Source organism: Trachurus trachurus (assembly GCF_905171665.1).
Source record: "Trachurus trachurus genome assembly, chromosome: 1".
Taxonomy (NCBI): Eukaryota; Metazoa; Chordata; class Actinopteri; order Carangiformes; family Carangidae; genus Trachurus; species Trachurus trachurus.
The window spans coordinates 24,966,164-24,990,275 of NC_139891.1; the positions used below are offsets into that span (position 1 = coordinate 24,966,164).

The 24,112-nt window shown below is 40.9% G+C and overlaps 1 protein-coding gene across 1 annotated transcript; it reads left to right on the forward strand.

Annotated features, from left to right (window-relative positions):
- Positions 1-5,707: 5,707 nt before the first annotated feature.
- cpe (carboxypeptidase E) lies at positions 5,708-22,655 on the forward strand. Its single transcript, XM_083972822.1, has 9 exons — positions 5,708-6,081; positions 16,337-16,533; positions 16,729-16,896; positions 18,224-18,341; positions 18,724-18,906; positions 19,718-19,857; positions 20,384-20,483; positions 20,782-20,900; positions 21,539-22,655. The coding sequence occupies exons 1-9, from the start codon at positions 5,835-5,837 to the stop codon at positions 21,635-21,637; spliced, it is 1,371 nt and encodes a 456-aa protein (XP_083828948.1). The 5' UTR covers positions 5,708-5,834; the 3' UTR covers positions 21,638-22,655.
- The last annotated feature ends 1,457 nt before the right edge of the window (positions 22,656-24,112 follow it).

The window sequence follows — 24,112 nt, forward strand, 5'->3', positions numbered from 1 at the left end:
TACCCGAGCCAGGAAAACAAATTTGATTGGTCGTTATTGAGCGGGCGGGATATTCAATGTTTGGGTCGAGACCGAGCTCCGTGTGTGTGTGTTGTCTCAGACGTTTGATTGACGGATAATGGATCCAATATCAGTGGCTGATGAATCGTGAGCAGCGTGACGCATAACCCGTGCGTCTGCATTATCCAATGCGGAAAAAAACTACCACACTTTCATCCCTGATTTACTCGAAAATAGAATTTTGCACAAAGTTTGGGCTACATCGTCCGATAGATGAGTTATTACACTAATGTTAGGACCAACAGTGGGCTCAAATTCATTTTTCTTTTCTTTACAGCTTTAAGGGCTATTTTGTGACTTAGAAATGGGACACCCCTTAAATGCCGATACCCCTAAAATAAGAAAATAAATGTTATGTAACAATGAGGTAAATACTCCATAAAATGGCCCTAGACTTAGATAATACAATGGTTTTCGTAATATTCATATCTCTATTAACAAAGAAAATACTGCATTCTGGATAGCCCTTGCTCCCAAGGGTGGTGTCGGAAAATCTCAATATTGAGGGCTATACAGCCCTTAAACTTGCACTTTCTGAGAATCAGGACAGCACTAGCACTAGCAGGAGCGCACATTTTTGAGATTGAGGGTTAAGATTGAGGGTTAAAAAAGAGAGGAAATGGAATTCACCCAAAATTTGTCCAGTCCCATTGGTGTGAGTAAGGGAGGTGTAAACAGTGACATGCCAGGTAGAACAACTGTAAAACACCTGGGGCTGGCAATCCAGTAAAGAGCAACATTGACTCCTGACATACGAGCAGCACACATGTCTAGAACAGGAATATGATTTTGAACAGCTAGCATACAATCTTCTCAATAAAAATAAAATATGAATATAATGAATGAAAATAATATTAACTACGTTCTTTCATTAATGATGCCTTCAAGCAAAATGAGAATATCAGATGTGATAAAGCTGGTGAAACCTTATTGTGGTTCCAGAAAAAGATATTATTCTTAAAATAAGGTGATGTTAAAATGGTGTTAAAAATAAACAACAATAACACAGACGCACCGTGCCGTGTCACAGCCTCTCGCCGCGGAATGTGAGGGTCTCTCGGCCACAGCAGGTCGGGAACACCGGCCCCACCGGTGGTCACGGTCCTTCTGTGGTACGGGTCGGTGGTGCCGGCCTGCTTTGGCCCAGAGACCATCACATTTTACCGCGGGAGGACCTTGGGGAGGACACGGTGTTGCTCCAGATGAAGACCGGGCAGGACTCTCGGCTGAGAGCTTCCTGTTTCGGCTCCGAGCTGCTGGAGCAGTGGCGTGCACAGACTTTTTGAAGGGCAGGGGCGAAAAGGAAAAAAAAGGGCACATAATAGCGCATCCTCACCACTGAAGAGGGCACTTTAGCACACGTTTTGGCTCCTAGAGGGCACTTTAGCACACGTTTTGCCCCCCATGAGGCCACTTTAGCACACGTTTTGGCTGCCATGAGGGCACTTTAGCACACGTTTTGGCCCCCATGAGGGGACTTTAGCATGCGTTTTGGCTCCCAAGAGGACACTTCAGCATGCGTTTTGGCTCCTAGAGGGCACTTTAGCACACGTTTTGGCTCCTAGAGGGCACTTGAGTCTGCGTTTTTGGCTCCCAAGAGGGCACTTTAGCACATGTTTTGTCTCCTAGTGGGCACTTTAGCACACGTTTTGGCTCCTAGTGGGCACTTTAGCACACGTTTTGGCTCCTAGTGGGCACTTTAGCACATGTTTTGGCTCCTAGAGGGCACTTAAGTGTGCGTTTTTGGCTCCCAAGAGGTCACTTTAGCACATGTTTTGGCTCCTAGAGGGCACTTTAGCACACGTTTTGGCTCCTAGAGAGCACTTTAGCACATGTTCTGGCTGCCATGAGGGCACTTGAGCACACGTTTTGGCTCCTAGTTGGCACTTTAGCACATGTTTTGGCTGCCATGAGGACACTTAAGCACGCATTTTGGCTTCCATGAGGGCACTTGAGCACACGTTTTGGCTCCTAGTTGGCACTTTAGCACATGTTTTGGCTGCCATGAGGGCACTTAAGCACGCATTTTGGTTTCCATGAGGGCACTTGAGAACGCGTTTTGGCTCCTAGAGGGCACGTAAAATTACGTGGTTGGCACTCAATGAGTTAAATGTTTGGCAGGAACCTGTACCAATGAGCTGTACTGGAAGCAAAATCCACCAGCCTGGCTGTGTGGTCATTAAAAAGAATCAATCAATCAACTGCACACATCCTCTCTAAGACCATGCCTTAGCCATAGCTAGAAAGCTATTGGGGCAGTCAGCGAGCATTTAAGAAAATGAAATGATCATCAGATGCAGTTTGGGGTGTGTAACACATACATAGAGTTGGCTAATGAGCCATGATATTTACTGTTAGCCAACTAACAATTAAGCTAAGTTGACAATAGGTTTCTTATGCATGTTATCAATGTAGTGGCATGAAAAACGTCAAGTTCTTCAAAAAAGATATAGATAATATTAAAGGGACAACGAGGAATTTTGGAAAAGCGAAGCGTTTTCACACTACATTTATGAGCCTCCGCGCGCACCGTAAAATTCTTTTGACCGGCGCAAGACGGACTCATGTTTTCATTCATCAAGAATTAAAGTCAGAGGTTCAAAGAGGTTCAGTTACCGTCGTAGTTCCGACCATAAACGGCGATTCAGCTGCGTTATTCTCATGATTCGTTGCGAAACCGAAAGTAAAAAACGCTGGTCGGCTCGACCAGCATCTCCGCCACCACTAATAATAACAAAATAACGATAGAGACAGAACGATATATTTATCGAAAATGGGCCCATTAACAAGTGTGGGTAGCGGAGATTCATCCACATTAACATGAGACTTTTTTATAACCAAATAGAAACTCCTCGTTGTCCCTTTAATGTATCAGACGTAAAAAGTTGTATATTGTCAACCAACTAACTACCACTAAGCAACATTTAGGCCTATTTACCATGGCAAATAATAAAAAAGGAAACAAATAAAGCAACTTTTTAATTTACATGTATACCCAGCAGTGAGAAGGGTGTGTGTGTGTGCATTTCAGCTTTTACTGGTATGTGAAATCTGGTGTGCACCCAGTGTTTTTTCTCTCTCTCACACTCCCAATCCACATAATAGCTTAATATATGAAAACAATAATTAAAAAATATTATTAATAATAAAAAAAAAAATCACAGCTATTGACAACATCAATAATTCCTGTGACCATAACTAGCCACAGCGGTCTATGATAGCAAATTTGCAGAGAGGTTGTGGTGATAAATTGCGTGGGGGATGAGAATACATGAGGACTGGTTGAATTTGCGTTAATAGTTGCAATTAAAACATTGTAAAATCCTGGAGGGTCCTACCAAGAAAAAGGGGTAGAATGTAAGTTATATTATATTGAGTATATGTGACATTAAAGACAACCTGTGCCATGCTAAAGAATAACTTCTAATACATTCTATTGGTGGGGGGAGGGGGTTGTTCCTTTCCGATGAACAGGAAAAGTGGGTGTGGCTGTTTTTTTTTTACACCAAGGAGTGTTTTGGATGAAAAGCTAATGCTTGCAATCAACTCAGAATCGTGAAAAACCCCTAGTTTGACCCCTCACAACTTACTTAAGGCCAAATTAAAAACTTCGGAATTTTTGAAAGTCCGGTTACAGGTAACTACCCCAACTACTTTTTTTAGGGGGTTTTCCACGGGAGTTGAATTTCAACTAACAGCTAAACTAGAAACACTGGTAACTGTTGGTTGTTTCAAACTCATTCAAATACTAAGATCGTGTTTGTGAGTGTACCATGATGCTAAACATCCAATATGTCTTTTGGAATTTCGAGAGTAGGCCTAGCCTAAAATTCCATTGAGGCTCTGACCCTGTTGATTGCCAGCTAGTAGTGAAATTATCATAGAACCAATTATTTTGGTTGGATTTTTATAATTTTTTCACTGGAATGAGTATACTGTTTGCTGAAAATGATGACACATTGACTGATGTCATAACCTGGACCCATAGTTGATTGCCAATGAAGTAAAGATGAAAATATTGGGAAAAAGTGAGAAAACGCCTAATTTTTTTCCATAAAATTGATACAAAATCATGTAGAAATGTGTTTTAAGAGTTATTTTTTCAGTGGATGTTGTCACCACATGTGTTCTGTGTATCTGAAATGCATTCATTGACAGCCTACCCAGCCCACTGAGGATTTGAAGAAAAAAATCATTTTTTACAATTTCCTGTCGAAAAATAAAGGGTGCATACGGTGAAATGGCCACAATTTTTTTTCGCGATATTTCCGGCAGAGCAGACCCCTCAATTATTGTTCCTTAGTGTCAAAGTTAACAGAAAAAACACAAATAAAAAGTATAACGGACGATGTCAGGTTCAACCCATTTTTGAGCCTGTGGCTCCCCGACTAAAGGAAAGTTTTCTCCTCGGCTTACAGCAGAGCAGAGTGACTGACAGACCCGTGTTTCAGACCAAACACTCTATATAAGTGATTGCTGTCGGAAGATATAACTATTTAAGACTTATATTATTAACACAAACATTCTGCTTACTTCTGCTTTAAGACATTACATTACATTATTGACACTTAAACACATTTCTACAGAGCCTCGGCTCAACGACGGTTCAGATTAACATCACATACCAGAATCATCTCTGTCAGGGTCTCTGTATTACACACACACACACACACACACACACAGAAGAGTGGGTGTGGGCTGGTTGGTGAGTGGGTTTCTGTGCAGTAGGTTCCCTTCATCTCCTCTCTGCTGCACTGTGGACACACCCCTACAGCTCCATCCTGCACACTCAGCAGCATCAAGTCAGACAGCAGCAGCCACGACCAAACAGGAAGTGGTGAATTAAACACCAACTCCCACTTAGAAAAATCATACTGATGAGGGCAAAATGATCTGATGATATCATGAAATGAAACAGTCAAATAAATAGCTTTGTTATTGTCACACACCACTGATTCTCCAACAGTATTTATTTTACTTTAGATCTTTTCACCTGTTGTTTTTTTCATGCTCAGTAGCCGACATGCAATAAAAGACCTGAATCACACTGTGCAGACGGACATGAACTCACACATAAAGTAAAGTGGAAAAAGGAAAAACACTCTTAATCTAGTAAAATGTTCCTCCATAAACACCCCAATGAGCAATCAAAGTGTTCAGAATTAAATAAATAAATAACACATCATGAATGAAGTCAAATGAAAAACAAAGTATGTAGGCTCACTCTCTCTCTCTCTCCTTTTTTAATTGATCTCCTGTAGTTTTATTTTAAAATGTCCTGTTTTATCAAAGGACACTTTAATTGGTAAGTCTTTATTTGTTAGTCAACACAAACAGGTTAAACACAGTTTGAGCCATGGAATAAAAGCATTTCACAATAATGTCCTGAGTTTTTACTTTACTTTTTTCAGTTCTTCTCTGAAAGTACAGTAGGCCTATCCTCTTGACGAGAAAACAATTATTTCATCGTATTTTTATTTTTATTTTATTTTTTAAACAAAAACCTATACCTTTATTTTGAAAGAAGGAACGACCGGATATGTTCCTGTAGTGCGTCTGTCTTCACAGTGGAGGTTGGTGGGAGTCTGCGCCCAGGTAGAGCAGCGCATCACAGGAGAGAGAGAGAGAGAGAGCAGAGGGAGTGATATTTATAGCCTACAGCGAGGCTGCAGCACAGAGATAAGGCTTGGGACCAAGCCGCGGGCAGACAGGCAGGAAGAAGAAGAAGAAGCAGAAGAAGACAGGACTTAGGAAGAAAGAGAGGACACGTCGAAATGAAACCTTCATTCATGTCGGTAGTTTTACTCGGGGCCGCGGTGGCCGTCTCCTTGGTGAGCGCAGCCGGCACCGACGGCGGGATCTCCTTCGAGTACCACCGCTACGAGGAGATGCGGAAGGCGCTGGTGTCGGTGTGGCTGCAGTGTCCCACCATCACCCGCATCTACACCATCGGGGAGAGCTTCGAGGGCCGCGAGCTGCTGGTGCTGGAGATGTCCGACAACCCCGGGACGCACGAGCCTGGTCAGTCTTTACGCGCACGAACACACACACGCACACACACACTGCTCCACACTGCGGTGTTGTGTATCCCATCCCCGCACCCTTTTGTCCCCCACTCCTCCACCACCACCACACGCTGTGATAACACAAACACATCACGCACTATTGCGCATCGCAACTTGGTTGTGACGCTCTCCTCAATGTTGCGTTTTTTTTGGGGGGGGTTTGTGACTTGATTGTTGGCTGTTGCCCCCAAACGGACAGAAAACTGCCCGAGGTGGAGGCAGCGCAGGTGTGCGTAAAAAGCGGCCAGCGCGGGGCCTGCTGTGTTAACTTGACAGGAATCTAGATGGTGATGATGATGATGATGATAGATTGTGGGGATCTGCCACGCAAAGCCGCCATTTTGCTGGTTGATAAGGATCTCTATCCGTGCTTATCCCGAGTCGTGATACCGAGGAAACATCCCGAAGGCGGTGGATCATCAGGCCACGGCTCAATGAGTAGCTTCTTTTTTTTTCTCTCCCTTCAAATTAACACTCCCTGACAAGCTGCAGTGTTGGCTGCAACATACCAGAGTAGAGAGTCACACCTATAGCATCAAAAGGAGGAACCCTATGAATATTAAATGAACCCGTGGAGGTCCCTCATGCGTGCGTGCCTTTGGGGTCAGTTATAAGACAGTGGACATGGTGGTGATGGGCAATGTCAGGGCATCCCAGTGTCTCCCATCACCACACTGCTCCATACTGTCAGAGAGCTGGACTGCAGACTTGAAGGGAACCATGGTGATGTCACAAAACGTGAGGTCTTCTTGTTAGATGCACGATTTACACACACACACACACACACACTGGCAAATGTGGGCAACCACCACTGCTGCATTTAGGTTCAGACACACAGGCCACCTCCTAAAGTCCCACCTGATAAAACAAATCCACAGTCTGTCTGTCTGTCTTTAAAAGTCCATTTTAGGAGCACAGCTGTATCTTGAGATTCACCAGATGGTTTTAAAGTCACAATAGACACCAGACAGTATTTCCATACACCTAAAAGAAAAGAAAAGAAAGGAAAAGAAAAGCTGTTTATGTCAAGACTTCAGAAGCTTTGATGGTGGAGGATGGGCCGGTAGAGAGCTTCTCTTTTGTGTTTCATCCTCAGGTTGGAATCGATTTGTGATAGATCTTTCTTGCTCTTCAGCTGTGTCTACTGTCTGTTTCTTATTGTTTGACATTTAATACCTGACTCCACCTTGATAAATGGTGAACAGAAGGGAATAAATCCAGAACTTCAGTCTGATATGCTGTGTAGATAATATCATATCAATACACCATGCAGGGAATTAACTGGATCAGGATCAAGAAATGAAAAATTCAGTGCACGACCCAGAAAGATCAGGAGTGTTAAGTGTGAGAAAGATGCACTGAAGTGAGAGGAAACACTGTTGCTCACACCATCAGTGGATTAACCTTTCAGATGAGCCTTTAATGAACATCTTGGAACGGGTCAGTGGTTCCTGTCCAACTCCCCAAACAGAAACTAACTGACCCATGCGCTGGAAGGAAGTGATTAATTTCACCACAGTAAGTAATGCTCAGACGAACGAAGAAAAATAAACTTTGCCTGTAATTACTGTAGTTTACATTGTAGTTTGCGTCCTTTCTGCAGTAGTATCGCCTATGCGTCCTGCATGCATGCAGTGTTTTTCTCTCTGAAGGTGTATTTTTTTTCTCCTCTGTGTGGTCTTCATGGTGCACCACTGGGTTTGTGTGTTTTGCAGCTCGCATGGTCACGGAGCCTAATGACCGTACGCACGTACTAAATAAGCCTGTAATAGTCTGGTGGGTGTGCGCAGGGCAGGCATGAGTCACAGTAGCGTTGTGGAGCCCTTATTACTACCAGATGAGTTTCCAAGCTGCTGCCTCACCAACAGGGGTAGCACCTCCCTCCCTCCCCCCTCTCCTCCTCCTCCTCCTCCTTGTCCTCTTCCCCCTCCCCTCCCTTCCTCTCCCTCCATCTCTGCTGAGCAAAACATCCACAGCACGAAAGGAGGGGGATGAAACAGAGAGGAGGAAACAGGGAAGAAGAGCTCTAGACTCTGACAGGGCAAAGGAGAGTGAAAGAAAGAAAGAGAGAAAGAGAAGGAGAGAGAAGGAGAGAGAAGGAGAGAGAAAGAGAGAGAGAGAGAGAGAGAAGGAGAAAAAAAGATGATGGTTTCCGTGTCAGGGGAAACAAATGATAAATGATAGTGTGAGAGACGAGGAGGGCGAACTCTGCAGAGACCGGAGACACCCTCAAAGCTTCCCTTTAAGGCGCCCTATACTACCTAATATTTTATCTGATCCTGTGATGTGTTGAAACCCTAAGGTGGAGCCAAAATAGCGGTTGCCGGGGCAACAGATCGGCTTAGTGCACTGAGCTGACTGGGAGCTCGTGGTTGGCTGGACGGGCCGGCCGGCTGACTGGCTGACTGGCTGGGTGGCTGACTCCGGAGGACGACGGTCTTGAGCTCATGCATCTGTCAGTAAAGCAGCCATCTGTCACACACTGTGACAACAGGAAGTGCCTATAGCCAAGAGTGTAAACACGCTGGTTACATATTAAATATATAGTACACGGCGCACTAGAGGACATGGGAGATGGTGGAGAGCAGGGCTGTCGCTAGTAACTCTGGGCCCTCTGAAAAAATACTGAAGTGGACCCTCTGACTTTTCAATCGCCACTTTTTTTTATAGATTATGTATTATCATTTTTTAAATTTATTTTAACCATGAAGTTGACGGTGAATGGCAGTATAAGACAACTTGCCTGTCATTCTGATTTAATACTTTTCCACTACGTCTCATGAAACTTTTGGTTTTCTTGTTTCTAATGCCATACCCGTCTTGTGAAAACGTATCATGTATCATTAGAGCAGGGTGTGACCATCCTGTATCGATTCAGGAAGGGAAAGTGCATTTTAATTTTTCAATACGACGATCTCATATACGGGATGATGATCCAGTATTATTATCAGGTTATTCATCATGTTAAATCATGTTTTAGGCAAGTTTGTATCACAGCTTTGAATCAGGAATGAGTGACACATATACAGTACTGTGAGATAATAGTATGGAGCTGCTAATAGGTTAACCTATGTAGCCAGATAGGTCAGTGGGTAAAGCCTTGTCTGAGAGGCTGGGGGTTCAAATCCCACTCGTGGCTGAAGTGACCATGTGTTCTGCTTTGTGTAGGACTGATAAGCATTTACATCCCTTGCCCCTGTCACGCATATTGAGACGATGTCCCACATTTTTATAAGCTCTAGGTTTGTTTGCTTTTTTTAAAATTAGCTCTAGTTTTAATGACACCACTACAAGACTTTTTATATAATCTCACTCTAACTCTTCGTCAGTGCTTCCTTGCTGTATTGAGTTGAATTGAGTTGTATTGATTCAGTAAGAGACAATGCATTTTATTTTTCAGTACGGGACGATCTTGTATTATATGGGATGGCTGGCAACCCTAATGTTAGTTAGTAGTAGCAGGTCCAGCGTGTACAGACAACTAGCTATCTTAATGCTCTCAACCTTCTTGAAAAAAAAAAGCTTTTATATTCTGTGCTCCTTGTCTGCTCTCTCTCTACTTGTTTCTGGTAACCACTAACCAGATTTATGTTTTGGCTATCTCTGTTCTTTCAGCTAGCACTAGTAACCTGTCTGTGCTACATCAGCTGATAGAGTTTGCGGGGGCCGACTGTTGCTCCACTATGGACTAAACCCTTTTTTGAAAGAAGGCAGCTGGGATAGTGCTTGGAAAATAATAATATTTCATGAATATTGCATGTTTTGTGTCTTAGTTTTGATGCTGATGCAGCATTAATATGAATATTAGTCAGTGTTACATGCACAACAATTTAGTCATAGAAAGATTGGGCTACTGGGGAGTTTCATGGGGCCCTATTGGGCTGTGGGCCCCTAAGATTGTTGTACCTTTCTCCCCGATGCTGCCCTGGTGGAGAGTAACTGACATTTACGCAACCGCTGCACTTAAAGAGGTTATAGTCATTTTTTTTCTATTAACCATGGATCATATTACTCAATGGCAGTGAGAAAACCCATAAAAACAAAATTACCACTCCACTTTGCAGACTCTGAGCTCCATTGAACAGATGTGTCTTCAGTGTCTGTGTTCAGTCTCTGGTGCTCTCATCAGTTTGATGAGATCAGAGACTGTATATAAAAAGATGCAACTGCATCCAGCCATAAAAACAGAAGAAGACTGAACAATAGGCAGCAGACAAAGTTAACAACTAGCAAGTGCAGAAAATGGAGCACTGCAGCTAAAGAGCTGGATTCGCCCCGAAGAAACTGGTGGAGATCAAAACCAGGCTGAGGAGGGGGATGTTATGTTGAATCACAGTATGCTGGAAATAACAGGAGAAAGGGACTTGGACTTACTCCTACAAACAGCCTTTAAATTAGTTTAATTCATCATGATGCTGTTACAGTAGTGCAGCCAGTTTTCCCCAAAGTGGGACTAGCCGATAATCCCTGTCAGAAATTATTGATATCTCACAGTTGGAATTAGACAATAGGGAGTCTGACGTAAACTGTTACAACCTCACCTCAATCGATTTGAATGATATGATGTAGGCTAAATGTGTATAGGCCACATTCATCAGGGGAATGCAAACATGACCCCAAATGAATATTAATAATGCTCCATGTTCGTAAAAATGGCAGCTTCTAAGCTTGTTGTTCCCAGGTGTTCAGGAAAACTACAGATTTAAAACAAACAGTTTACATTATAAGGCTACAAAACAGTGGTATCTCTCTACCAACTCTCTTAGCTCAATAGTCCAGCACAATAACCCCTCAACATTTTACTCTTTAAATTCTGTATGTATCAAACAAACAGAAAATACACCATGCTAACTGGTGAGTTTTAATAACTTCTGTTTTTTTAGTGTTAGCCGGTTAGTTAGCGAGCTAGTTTACCCTTTACTCTGAGCCTACCTAAGATAATCGTTCCTGACTTCATAATAGTGTAGTATGAACGTGAGTGTATCCTGCAAATGTTGGCTATTTCAAATTTTGCACTCACTACACCTAACTTACAGTTTGTTAACACTTACTTTGGGTTATAGGGTTAGAAAGAAGTAAACTATCTAGTGCACCTACAATAGCTATGTAAAGTAATTAAACTTACCTCCCTGTTCAACAGTTACAAGATTAAAATGGTTTCTTTTATGCAATAAAACATCATCAACATACTAGCTATCCCTCCAATGCTGCATAACTTTTCATTTGACACTTAAAGCGATGATACTGTAGGACTCGGTCACACATAAACATGTAGCCTATACTTTTGTTGGATTTCGAATGCTGGACCACTGAACATGGGTGACAGGTTTTTTTCATCTGTAGGGAGTGTTTACATCTCACAGCTGGATCGCATTTGAGTGTACAAGAGCTGAAAAAAGAGGAGCTCCGCCTCAGCCTAAACCATTTTGACTCTCATGTATGGAACTGTTTACGAGGCTTCTAATATGAGGAGAAACCCTATCTCGTAATAGGTTTGAATGTGAAAAAAATGAGTGAATATGAAACAAGGCTTCAGCCAATCAGCTGTAGACTATCTCATGTGGCAGAGACTGTCATAAGACTCCACACTGAACTGTTTTATCAGACGACGGAGGACGTATGTAATCCCCAGTGAGCACGCACACAGATGTGGAGTTGAGTCAATAGCAACTATACACTCTGCGGGACACAGTCATATCAAATGACATATGGTATATTGAATATAAAGGCGCTTTTAAATGAAACATGTTCCTAATAGAAAACAGAGAAATGGAGAAGAGCTGGAAAAGCCTGTAGATGTGTGGAAGAGTCTGGCTGTGAGAAACATATCCTGCAGAGATAGTTGAGAGGAAAGGGGAGCCGATGGAAAAGGGAGATAAAAAAGAAAGGAATGATGATGGAAAAAACTGGGAAAAAGCGAGGTGGGTGAAAGAATGTGGAGGGAATAAGAGAGCGGCAGGAACGGAAAGAGGATGAGAGGAAGGCAGAGGCATCAGCCAGAAGTCATCTATTATACATCAGACTGGGATGCGGCCTCCTCTACCTCCTGCCTCCTGATGGTGATGTGGGATGTCTCCTCACATCACGCTGCGTGTGTGTTCGCCATTACAATCCGTAGACAAGCGAAGTCCAACCCAAGTCTCATCCAATGGCTCCTGTCGACGTGTTTTTGACACCGATGAAGCATCTTGTCTATTTACAAAAGGAAATTGAGATAGATTAGATGGATAGAAAGATGGATAGAAAGATAGATAGAAAGATAGATAGATAGATAGATAGATAGATAGATAGATAGATAGATAGATAGATAGATAGATAGATAGATAGATAGATAGATAGATAGATATCAATAGTGGGGTTTTTGCCCATGTTGTTTGCAGCTTCTGTCTCTCAAGTGTTAGCAATCAGTTTTATTCAGAAATGCAAATTTTATTCCACCTGTGTTGCCGCTTTGTCTCTACTGTAGCGTGTGTGTGTGTCTCATATCAGATGAAAAAACCTGTCAGTCATTCAAAGCTAACAGACTAGTTGTAACCTATGTGTGTGTGTGTGTGTGTGTGTGTGTGGGTTGTTTACTCAACCCCAGAGTTGATTTGTCTCCCTGAGCACCTGCCCCTGTCAGAGTTGCCACGACGACGGAGAGCCCTCTAATGTGGCGCTTCCTTAATGACATCGCAGCTGCATGCAGTCATTATGACGTGGTCGCCTAGGAGACCGTATTGAGCACCTGGCTGTCACACACCTCTGATGACAAGTCATCATGACAAAGCCTTTAGGATGACACACACACACACCGGGTTTTAGTCAGCACCAGATGTGTTGTATTGATCTGTGAGCAGAAATGCATTAACAAGATCCAAGACAACAATACGATGGCTCAGTGATGATTATACATTTTATTTATACAGCACTCTTCTCAACAAAGTTACAAAGCAGCTTTCAGAAATAAAGTGAATTACAAATAAAAACAAAAGAGATAGATAGATAGATAGATAGATAGATAGATAGATAGATAGATAGATAGATAGATAGATAGATAGATAGATAGATAGATAGATAGATAGATAGATAGATAGATAGATAGATAGATCAAAGTTATACAAAATAAAACTGAAATAATGTTTTAAATGGCACCTATGATGAAGCCTGTGTCATCTCAGCTGTTCTTTCGGAATAACCATATTAAAGATCCATCACAAAAAAGCAGAAGAGATGAAGGTGTTTACAGACAGTATGTTTATTGGTTACATATGAATAGGAGAGGTATAGTGCACGCATTGATTATTAACCACAAAACATTTAATGATTCAACAGTTGGGTAAACATGCATATGAATGCGAGGAGTTTATACTGAGAGATATTTAATTTAATTTACTATTTAGTCGATTGACAGGCATGGTTGCATACACGTTATGTTAACTAATTTTTTTATTTTTTTATTTAACCTTTATTCAACCAGATGAAAGACCCATTGAGATCAAGACCTCTTTCACAAGTGTGACATGGCCAAGAAAGGCAGAAGCACACGTCATAGTAAATTGACTACTTTTACTTGTTGTTTGTCTTTGTAAATCAGTCATAGTCATAGACTGACAACCTGTCCTGAATGAACCCTACCTTCACCCAACGACTACTGAGATAGATTAAAAAAAGAAGAAAAAAAAAACATGAAGTAAAAAAAGCAATCCTACAGTACTGCTCCCATGTCTGCCTTGAATTTTAACAAGGTTGCATCATTACACTTTTGCACTGCACACCGTCCTCAATCTCTTTGCTTTAAATGTTCAAACAGTAAAACATTTGTGCATGTACGTACCTTCATTTGAAATGTTGTTTTTTAAAACATTTCAAAAGGAGGAAGTGTCCAAAAGAATAAAAAGCTCAGTCACAGTTTGACAGAGAGGAGGGATAAATTTAGAAAAAAGAGAGAAGACAACAGCCCGTTACCTACGCAGTGACACATCACACTCGCTTTTGTGCAAAATACATCCTCTGGTCAATAATGTGTGTGTGTGTGTTTGTGTGTGTAAAACGAGCAAACAAAGCTGTTACATAAGAATGAGTTCGCAAAAAAAATAATCGAATGATATTACAGTAAGTGAAATTAATTATGTTATTCATCTTTAATCATCCGCTCAGCTGCCCCTCTTACACCCAAACAGACCAATGCATGTGTTGGCCCATACAGTTTAATCTCATCTATGTAGGTCAACTGTTCTAACATGTCTGAAACATGCACAGCTCTGTTTTCTTTCACACTAACATGGCAGTCAACAACATGAAAATATGTTTCTGAAGGGAGAAAGAAAAGGTCTCTGGATGTCGAGCATCTGTGCAATAGCTTGAATCGTAGTAGCTTCAAAGTAAGTGTGTGTGTATGTGTGTGTGTGTGTGTGTGTGTGTGTGTGTGAACTTGTGAGTGCATGTGTTTGACAGCTCTGTCAGGCCTCCGAGGCCTGTAAAAACCATTCACCAACATCAGGACGGAAAGAGTTAATTGTAGTCTTGAAATCATTAGTAGCAACTCGGAGAGGGACCAGATTCGAGTGTTTAAAAATAACCTGACTACCAGATGTGTGCTGGGCAGTGTGTACGTGTGTATATTATGTGTGTTTGTGTGAGTGTGTGTGGTGTTATTCACTCATGAAGCCTCTGGGATTATTTTACAAATACAGCAAACACTCAGGAATATGTAAAAAAAAAAAAAAAAAAAAAAGATGCAAATGTGAGAATACTGATGCACACGTACACATGCAGTGGGAAAGTTTCATCAGACTATTAGTTTAATAACTTAATAAAGTAGGAGGAAAAAAGCCTTGAAACGGTCCCATCAGAGAAGAAATAAAGCAAAAAAAAACGATAAAAACACATTCAAAGCCCCCAATAAACCAGAACCCCTGCTGCAGTTTGGCTTCACACACAGACTCCTCACCATCTGCCGATCTGGAGCCACATTTCATAACTCGTTACTGATCTGAACAACAGAATTTCTTCTTTTTTTTTTTTTTGTTCTCAGTCCTCAGAGACGTTCTTTGTTGTCGTACAGACACAGAAAGCCACTAATCTCTGGTTTGTATTTAATCAGTGTGTGTGCTGCAGCTCATACTTAGTCATCGCCTCTGTCATTTTGTTAAAGAACTTTTAATAGCTACTGAGCTGCACTTGTCTTCATCACGTCTGAGTGTGCATTTCGTATAAATTAAGAGCTAATTAGCATTTCAAACAGATGGTGAGAGCCTCGGTCATTAACACATAGTGGTTTACCCCTCTTCTGCATCCATACTTAACATTGTTTACATTACGTTATCTTCCACACAGAAAAAAGCATATTTCCCATGTGTAATTAAATCACATTTCATGTGCAAATTTTGATGCAGACATATTGCTTCTGTGCCTTTTGTGTAAGACTTGACATGCTAACATGACGTGAAAGAAAATCACACATTTCTCTCATTCGTCTTTGTTTTTTGTGAGGTAATTACCAACATGAAGGCTGACAGAGTGACTGATGAGCGGCATTACGAGCAGCAGTCAGTGGATGGATTTATAGGTTGTTAATTGAACTGAGGATCCCTAATTTTGTCACATCAGGTCCTGGAGTTAAACTCTGGCCGTGATTTAGTCGAATCTGATCCCGTCACTCCGGCAAGATTCAGACAGAACGGTCTGTGACAGTGTCGGCCGGTAATCCTCTGCCTCTCAGTCATTACTGTCCAAATGGAGTCCCGGGCTGCAGCGTTCACTCCTATTTAACCCCCTCGGCTCAAGAGTCAGCGTGTTTGTTACTGCTGGAGTGAAGGTCCAGTGTTAAAGCTTGTCTGGTTGGTTGTGTCCAAGGTAACCTCCATAACCAATAGGAACGTCTTATCAGTGACCTTCTCTCTGTGCAAAAGAGATAAAGGAAATGTTTGTCTCCATGAATACAGACTAAAATCACTTCTTTCTACAAAGAGTGTGACGTTATCATGACATTTTTATTTGGGATTATGTAGCCAGTTGTGTTTCCTGACACTAAATGTGATTGGTTTAAGCTTGTCAAAGATGCATTAATCATAAATCTTGTTTAAAAAAAAAAAAATCAATCCTCCATCTCTCATTCAAATTCTGTTCAGCCTCGCACCGCTACACAGTTAAAGGTTAATGTCAAATAATTATAGCACCACAATGTATGACGCACTAACACCGCATGTGTCGTTGTTGTTCCCCTGCAGGCGAACCAGAGTTTAAGTACATCGCCAACATGCACGGCAACGAGGCGGTGGGCAGAGAGCTGCTCGTCTACCTGGCTCAGTATCTCTGCAACCAGTACCAGCAAGGCAACGAGACCATCATCGACCTCATCCACAACACCCGCATCCACCTCATGCCCTCCATGAACCCAGATGGCTTTGAGAAGGCCGCATCGCAGGTGATAACACTGCATAACAGTAAAAAAAAAAAAAACACAATCGATTCAACACCAGACAGATTGAACTCAAAAGACCACAGACACTACAACTCTCGGTTTTAAATTACACATATCCAGCGCTCGAGAGCGACGATTATTGCAGCTCAGCACAATCTCTATCCACCGACACGTCTTCTTCTTCTGTTTCCCGCTCAGCCTGGAGAGATCAAGGACTGGTTTGTGGGCCGCAGTAACGCGCAGGGTGTGGATCTGAACCGTAACTTCCCCGATCTGGACCGAATCATCTACATCAATGAGAGGGAGGGTGGAGCCAACAACCACCTGCTGCAGAACATGAAGAAGGCCGTGGACGAAAATACGAAGGTACGAAAACAGACACGCAGATGAAGTCAGTGTATTTCATTTAAGGATCAGGCTGATTGTCTTGATATACCATGAACAGAACAAAACAATGTGGATTGATGCACGTTTGGTTCCTCAGTCCTGTGAGTATCCAAAGCCACATGATAGTTTATGATGCACTGATTCTAAAAGATCTCTATTTAATTCCATAATGACAGTGTTTCAAATGAGAGGATGTAAAAAGGGGTCACTTGTAGTGATGAATCACCCAAATCTGCAGCTTTCCTCTGCATTATGGTGCACATTAGCTCATTGTTAAACAAAACACAATCAATCATATTAGTAAATGTGTCTTGTTGTGATGAGGGGCCACTTATTCCAGATGAGCTGTCCATTTCCTCCAGTATGTAGTGAATTTGTTTATGCACAGATTCAAGGGAAAAGTCAGTTTTTCCATGTCATATATTTCTTTCACAATTGCAATCCACTCCTCTTTTGATGGGGACTCTTTTGATAGCCATCTTCTTGTAATAGCTTTTTTACTGGCTACCAACATTATTTTAATCAAATACTTATCAGTAACATTGATTGTTGGGGAGATATTACCAAGATAAATTGTGCAAAAATCTTGTTAATGTCATTTGTGTACTATTTTTTGTACTTACATTGTGTATTATTGCTTGTTGTTCGTTATTTGAATGGACATATACAGTTCAGTTTCCTCTGACATATACCTACTTTGCCTGTGAGAGTTTAAGTTCTGTGTATGGCCTGATGAAGCTGCAAAGGAATTGCCCCTATTGGGATAAACTGGGAATGAATCTCATAGTGTTGGTTCTGACAGTGCTTTTCTGAGCAAAAGAAAAGACTGTAAAATCCACTGTGCACCCACCTGCTCAGGATTAAACAGCACAGAGACAGTCAGAGACGACCTGGTGAACGTAGTGGAGCATTAAACATCCATAGGGCCAGATGTTTAGTCTAATTTATCGGCAGAGATCAAAACCACACTGGACTTGGGACTGGATGATAATACTGCGCTGTAACTGCTGGATGTGTAGTTGATATCATGTTAAAAGCTGGTTATATGCCAGTATTGTGCTCATAATGTGTTTCTTTTTGTGTGACTCATTAAGTTACTGGCAACAATGAATCTGCCACAGCAGAATAAAGGACTATGTCAGACTACAGGATTAATGCATTATTAGTTATTTATATTTTCATGCCGTTTGTTGACAATGTCCTCTTCATACTAATAATGCTTCATAGGGCAGTTTCTTGTTGTGTGTAGCCTGTATTGTGTGTGTATTTTTATGTATTAGTAATTTATGATGTTTTGCCTTTGCAGCTGGCTCCAGAGACCAAGTCAGTGATCCACTGGATCATGGATATCCCTTTTGTGCTCTCAGCTAACCTGCACGGAGGAGATGTGGTGGCTAACTACCCATATGATGAGACCCGCACTGGTACACAAACACACACATGCTCAAGCAATCACACAAACACATCTTGTTTTTCTGTTTAGCTTGTTTGAATGTATATAAAATGTGTTGTTCTTCTATAAGAGACATTTTCCACAGATTTAATGAGTCAGATATTTTGACCTGAAACTGAAATAAACATTTTTTATAGTTTTACTTTAGAGTGTCGTAACTTTAATTCAGATCAGATGGAAAATGTTTCCCTCTATGGCCTCCTGTGCACCATTATCCAAAGTAACCAAAGCGTGTTTGCGCAAGCACAGGTTTAATGTGTTGCAGATGCAGGTGCTCAATTGATACTTTATCACAGCCACTGTCTAAACATTGTGCACTTATTTGTACCTTTCCGTCTCATTTCACCTTTCAGGATCCACTCATGAGTACAGTGCCAGCCCAGATGATGTGATGTTCAAGTCTCTGGCCAGGTCCTACTCCATGTACAACCCAGTGATGTCCGACCCACACCGAGCCCCATGCCGCAAGAACGACGACGACTCCAGCTTCAAAGAAGGCATCACTAATGGAGGGGCCTGGTACAGCGTCCCAGGAGGTAGGAAGGAAACCACTGACTCACAGCATGAGTGGCTTTGGCTTCGAGCAGCACACGCACTGAAGGGATATTTAACAGTGCTCTCTGGTGGACAGTTTAGGCAACAGTATATCTTGAGCATTTCTCTACTCCATGCTCTATTCTTGTTACAGTACCTCACCTAGTTCAGGGCGTAATAAGAAGGAGGGGACCACTATACTGCCCTACAAAGGAGAAAGGCAGTAACTTCCAAAAGTGAAGAACTGAGAAAAATAACTGTAAAGTTTTCTTGTTGTCCAGCCAATATTGTTGCAAGCAGACCATTGGGTTTGTGGCTATTTTTTTTTTTTTTTAGCTTTTTATTAGGTTATTCTTCCTACATATTAATCCTGATCTTTGATTTGACCTATGACCCTTATTTGGCAGTTACTGTAATCTTCCTTTGTATGGCTTACCAGAATATACTGGGTCAAACCAAAGCAAAAGGCAGTAACTTCTTTTTTATCTTGTAACTGTAGCTTTTAAAAGCAGTATAACATAAGGTGTCCCACAGGGATCCCTTCTAGGGCCCCTTTTGTTCAAACTGTATATGCTCCCTCTCAACAAATGTGCACAATAACTTTTCTATATTCTGTTTATATATATCTTTATTCTATTGTGTATGAATCCAAAATTGTATATACTATATGCATATTTTTTGCAGTACAGTATTTTACATTTATTTTATCGCTACTTTTTGTGACACCACGTCAAATTCCTTGTGCTGTAAAATGACCTTTACTGCTCTTGGCAATAAAAACATTTCTGATTCTGATTCTGATTCTGATCACAGGAATGCAGGATTTCAACTACCTCAGCAGCAACTGCTTTGAGATCACCCTGGAGCTCAGCTGTGACAAGTTCCCCACCGAGGACACGCTGAAGACCTACTGGGAGCAGAACCGCAACTCGCTCGTCAGCTACATTGAGCAGGTAGGCAGCATGCCACTAAACGACTTGTTTTCATTGGTGTATTACAGTAATTGATGCAGCACAAACAAAATGAAGGTGCTTCATCTTCACAAAGTAAGATGCCAATGCTCAAGAGAAAAGGAGGGCGAAAAGATGTGTTTCTGGTATGACGCCTTTATTTTTAGAAGATGGTAATGTTTAATAACTAAAACTATGCTCTTTAAAAGTAAAAAGAAACTAACATTACCTGTTGTGAGGTGATAGGTCTAATGGGTTCATGGTGTTAGAGTGTCAATAACACGACCATCCTCCACACACTTAGAGATTTTGTGGTAACATAACACCACTTACATCTTTGATCGATGAGTAAATGGTCAAAAATGCAAGATAATGCAACACTGGTCGATTTAAGTGTCCAACAGTGAGTCAGTTGTTTTTCACAATCAAAGAGCATTGTGGCGTTTTCCTTTTAAAGCTGAAACAAAGATCCCTGTCTTTCAACCAATCTGAATATGCTTATGCGTGTGCGTGTGTGTATTGTATGTAGGTTCACCGTGGTGTCAAGGGCTTTGTGCGCGACCTCCAGGGCAACGCGATCTCCAACGCCACCATTTCCGTGGAGGGTATTGACCATGACATCACCACAGGTATCAGCATTACAGTGCAAATTAAGATGTACACACACCATTACTGTGTATTACAAGTCGATTACACATCTTTCCACTGGAAGAGAGACCTGTAATATGAGACATGAAATGGTAAAATGCTGTAAGATGCCTCCATCTTGTGGACGTAGTGGGTACTGCACCCTTTATTATTTTCTGTTGTCACTTGTTAGGCTCACTTGAACCTGATACACAGAGTATATAATGGTGATAATAAAGTAAATATAAGCATTGGCTTTGTTTGATTACATCTATTAATCAGATGATCTATGATTTGTAGCCAAAGATGGAGATTATTGGCGCCTGCTGGCTCCAGGAAACTACAAAGTGGCGGCCTCTGCTCCAGGATACCTGACCGTCATCAAAAAGGTGGCTGTTCCCTACAGCCCTGCAACCAGGGTGAGTCCAACAAACAAATGCACCAATGGAAACACTGCTAAAGAGCACTGTGGTGTCAATGTGTTCATGAAGGGCCGGGTAAAAGTGAATGGTTCTCAACCTTTAAAACAAAGTCATGCCTATAGTATGTACAGTATCTTGTGGCAGGTTGCAGTTTATCTTGCCACCAATTCTCTTGAAGGGATTGTTGACAATAAGAGAAACTCTGTCTAATCTATGGTGTTTCTTTTAAAAATATATTTGGCTATGTAGTGTGTTTGTACAGGGAAAGCACACTCAAAACAGTCATTAGGCTACACTTCCTAGAAAATGGATTGAGTTAGTTTTGATTGTGCTGTTGCTTGTCATTAGTTTTGACATAATGCAGTGCACAAAGGAAATTCAAAATGGTTGTGAATGACAGCGAAGCATAAAAAAATCATTATTAAATCCTTGAAATTTTTAATGACAGTCTGATTTGATTCTTGAATCATTTCCTATTAATATATAATGCTAAGGTCAGCACACAATGTTGTTTTTCGTACACTGTCTATCATCCTAGGACAGCTCATTTATAGCACTGGATGCAATTAGTATCTATTTTTTGTATTTCTTACCTGTCATGTTGAGGCCATGTCGCTCTGTGTTTCTTACCTCAGGTGGACTTTGAGCTGGAGTCTCTGATGGAGAGGAAGGAGGAGGAGCGGGAGGAGCTGATGGACTGGTGGAAGATGATGTCAGAGACACTGAACTTCTAAATCATCGGACCGTTCGCACATCGATGTAATATATTCAGCATTATGTGTGCCCGTCCACTCTAAGAAAAAAAAAGAATATATTGTCTCTTATTTGTTTTGTTCTCTTTCAATCATTATTTTAATTGATTATACTGTTTATTAATGTAATGGTTTGCTTCATACTCCTGTAGACTGTTTAAGTATCCTGCACACACACGAACGGACACAGGAGGAATTTGCAGGTAGTTTGATGGCAGTGGGATTGATGTTGATTTCTGTGGTGTTGTGTTCTTTATTGTACACGTGATTGATAACCATAGCACCCATCTATATAACCAAGGAGTGACTGAGTAATCATGGATGTAAAAGAGCTGTTTACATCATTACCACATGGCTCTGTTCATAAGAATTTGTAATTTTTCCTGTTTTAAATGTCTCTGTTTCTCCCGGCTTTAGTGCAGATACAAACACAAACACTACCCTGGTGCACACCTTCTCACTTCCAAGTACCTGTAAACACACACAGACACACAGACAAATACTCTGTTTCTTTCCTGTAATATAAAATAAATAATACAACTATGGTTTTGAGATAATCAGGGACATTAAAAACACTGTAAAACCACTGTAAACATTATATTGTAAACAATCTATACAGGCAAGCTTATTTCCCTGTATGTTATTGATGTTGAGATTTTTTTTTTAAACTGATTGCAGCACAGCTTTGATTTTAGCACAAGGTGAATGGTTATAATATATACTGTATTTATGAAGTAGGCATAGCAAGAACTCTCTGGTTTTTGTAACAAAAGAAAAACAAAGAAAACAAGGTTACATACAATACATATAAAATCTGTCCACCTCAGTCTACCCAAAGCCATTCCTTTGTATGTGCACTACACAGAGAAAACTATAGTATGTAAGAAACTGTGGAAGAGGTTGTTTTTCAATGATATATTAACACTAATCTTTTGAGTGGACACAGGGCGTTCAGATGACTGCATGGATGCAGTTCACCCAGCTTGAGATCGCAGAAGGAATTTATTGAATGTATAACGACAGAAACTGATATAAACTTTGAAGAATGAACTGATCAATAAAAAACTCCCCTCTTTATGTTGTCAAACTGCATCGTTGTTGTCTCTTATTTCAGGAGCTACACCAGACAGACACAGACACAGACACAGACACAGACACAGGGGTTCATGCTTTCAAAAGTTATACCATGAAGTTGTGGAGGCTGATGCACACCTAAAAAATCTTGAAAAACAGGTGCGTTGGAGCATAGGATAGGCGTGGACAATGGAAAAAAGGGTCTCCCGCACACTGTCAAATAACTTGCAAAAGACTTTAAAAGACTTAATAAAATAATAAATAAAAAAAGTTATACCATGATGACCATAATTTCAGTCTAATGATGAACTTCATACAGCGTAAACCTAAATCAAATCAATATTTGATGTTGTCGCACAGTACTTGTTCAACAGAAACAGTTCCCTGTAGGTGCAGAAGACAAATGATAGATAGATAGATAGATAGATAGATAGATAGATAGATAGATAGATAGATAGATAGATAGATAGATAGATAGGGAAGGCCGGTACCAAATTAATTATGCAGTCTTACTTATGTATTGGCTTATCCATAGACTGTATATAGAAAGAGCTAATATGATTGATCTATTATCTATATTATTTATTACCAACTTCTAATAAATAGCCTACAATTCCTGGGGAAATGCATACAAAGTTATATTCTTTATAATAATGTATTAATATGGTAAAAAAAAAATTAAAAATACAAAAAATAACGTAAGCAGACTCAAACTTTATTGTTCTGGGAGAAGTTGTTTAACAGAGTCGCTTCTGTCGCCGGCCGCTAGGGGGCAGAGAAAAGTATGAACGGGTCAACACGAAGAAACACCGCAACACAAACAAACCAGAAAGTTGTAAAAAGTTAGGCTACATTATGGCCACAAGGAGTCGTGACTTTTGTCCACCCAAAGAATGTAAGTCCAGTTTTGTCTTTACGTTTTCGCCTTGTTTTGGTCTTCATCAAAATAACTCTTAAGTGGAAGATAGCACACAGGTATAGCAGGCTAGCCAAGTTGCTGCTAGGCTAAATTAATTACGTAATGACATCATTCAGTAGCCTATTTAATTTGGTAATCTGGCTCATGGATATCATCAAATGAATAAACAAAAATGTTTGTTACACTGCATTTTCACATATTAGCCTACTCCTCCTCTTCATGTCTGTATTTTAAATGGATGTCGTTTGTGTGTAAATCCCTTCAGTTTTAGCAAAACAAGCTTTTACATTTGTTTTCCACTGAAAAAGTGGCAGTGAAATGACTTGAATGAATAGGAAATAGTCTGAAATAACAAGAAGGACGTCGTGTTTTTGTGTTGAATGAAGTCAGTGAAATGTAAGAAAGAGAAAACACCATGCCAAGCCCAGACACTTGCACATCTACAGTTTGGTTCATTTGCACAG

What these genes read in the sequence shown, in the direction of transcription:
- cpe (XM_083972822.1), top strand. Translation starts at nt 5,835, where the DNA reads ATGAAACCTTCATTCATGTCGGTAGTTTTACTCGGGGCCGCGGTGGCC. An exon ending in CTGGTACAGCGTCCCAGGAG is followed by an intron (nt 18,907 to 19,717) that starts GTAGGAAGGAAA and finishes TTCTGATCACAG; the next exon opens with GAATGCAGGATTTCAACTAC. An exon ending in TGACCATGACATCACCACAG is followed by an intron (nt 20,484 to 20,781) that starts GTATCAGCATTA and finishes TATGATTTGTAG; the next exon opens with CCAAAGATGGAGATTATTGG.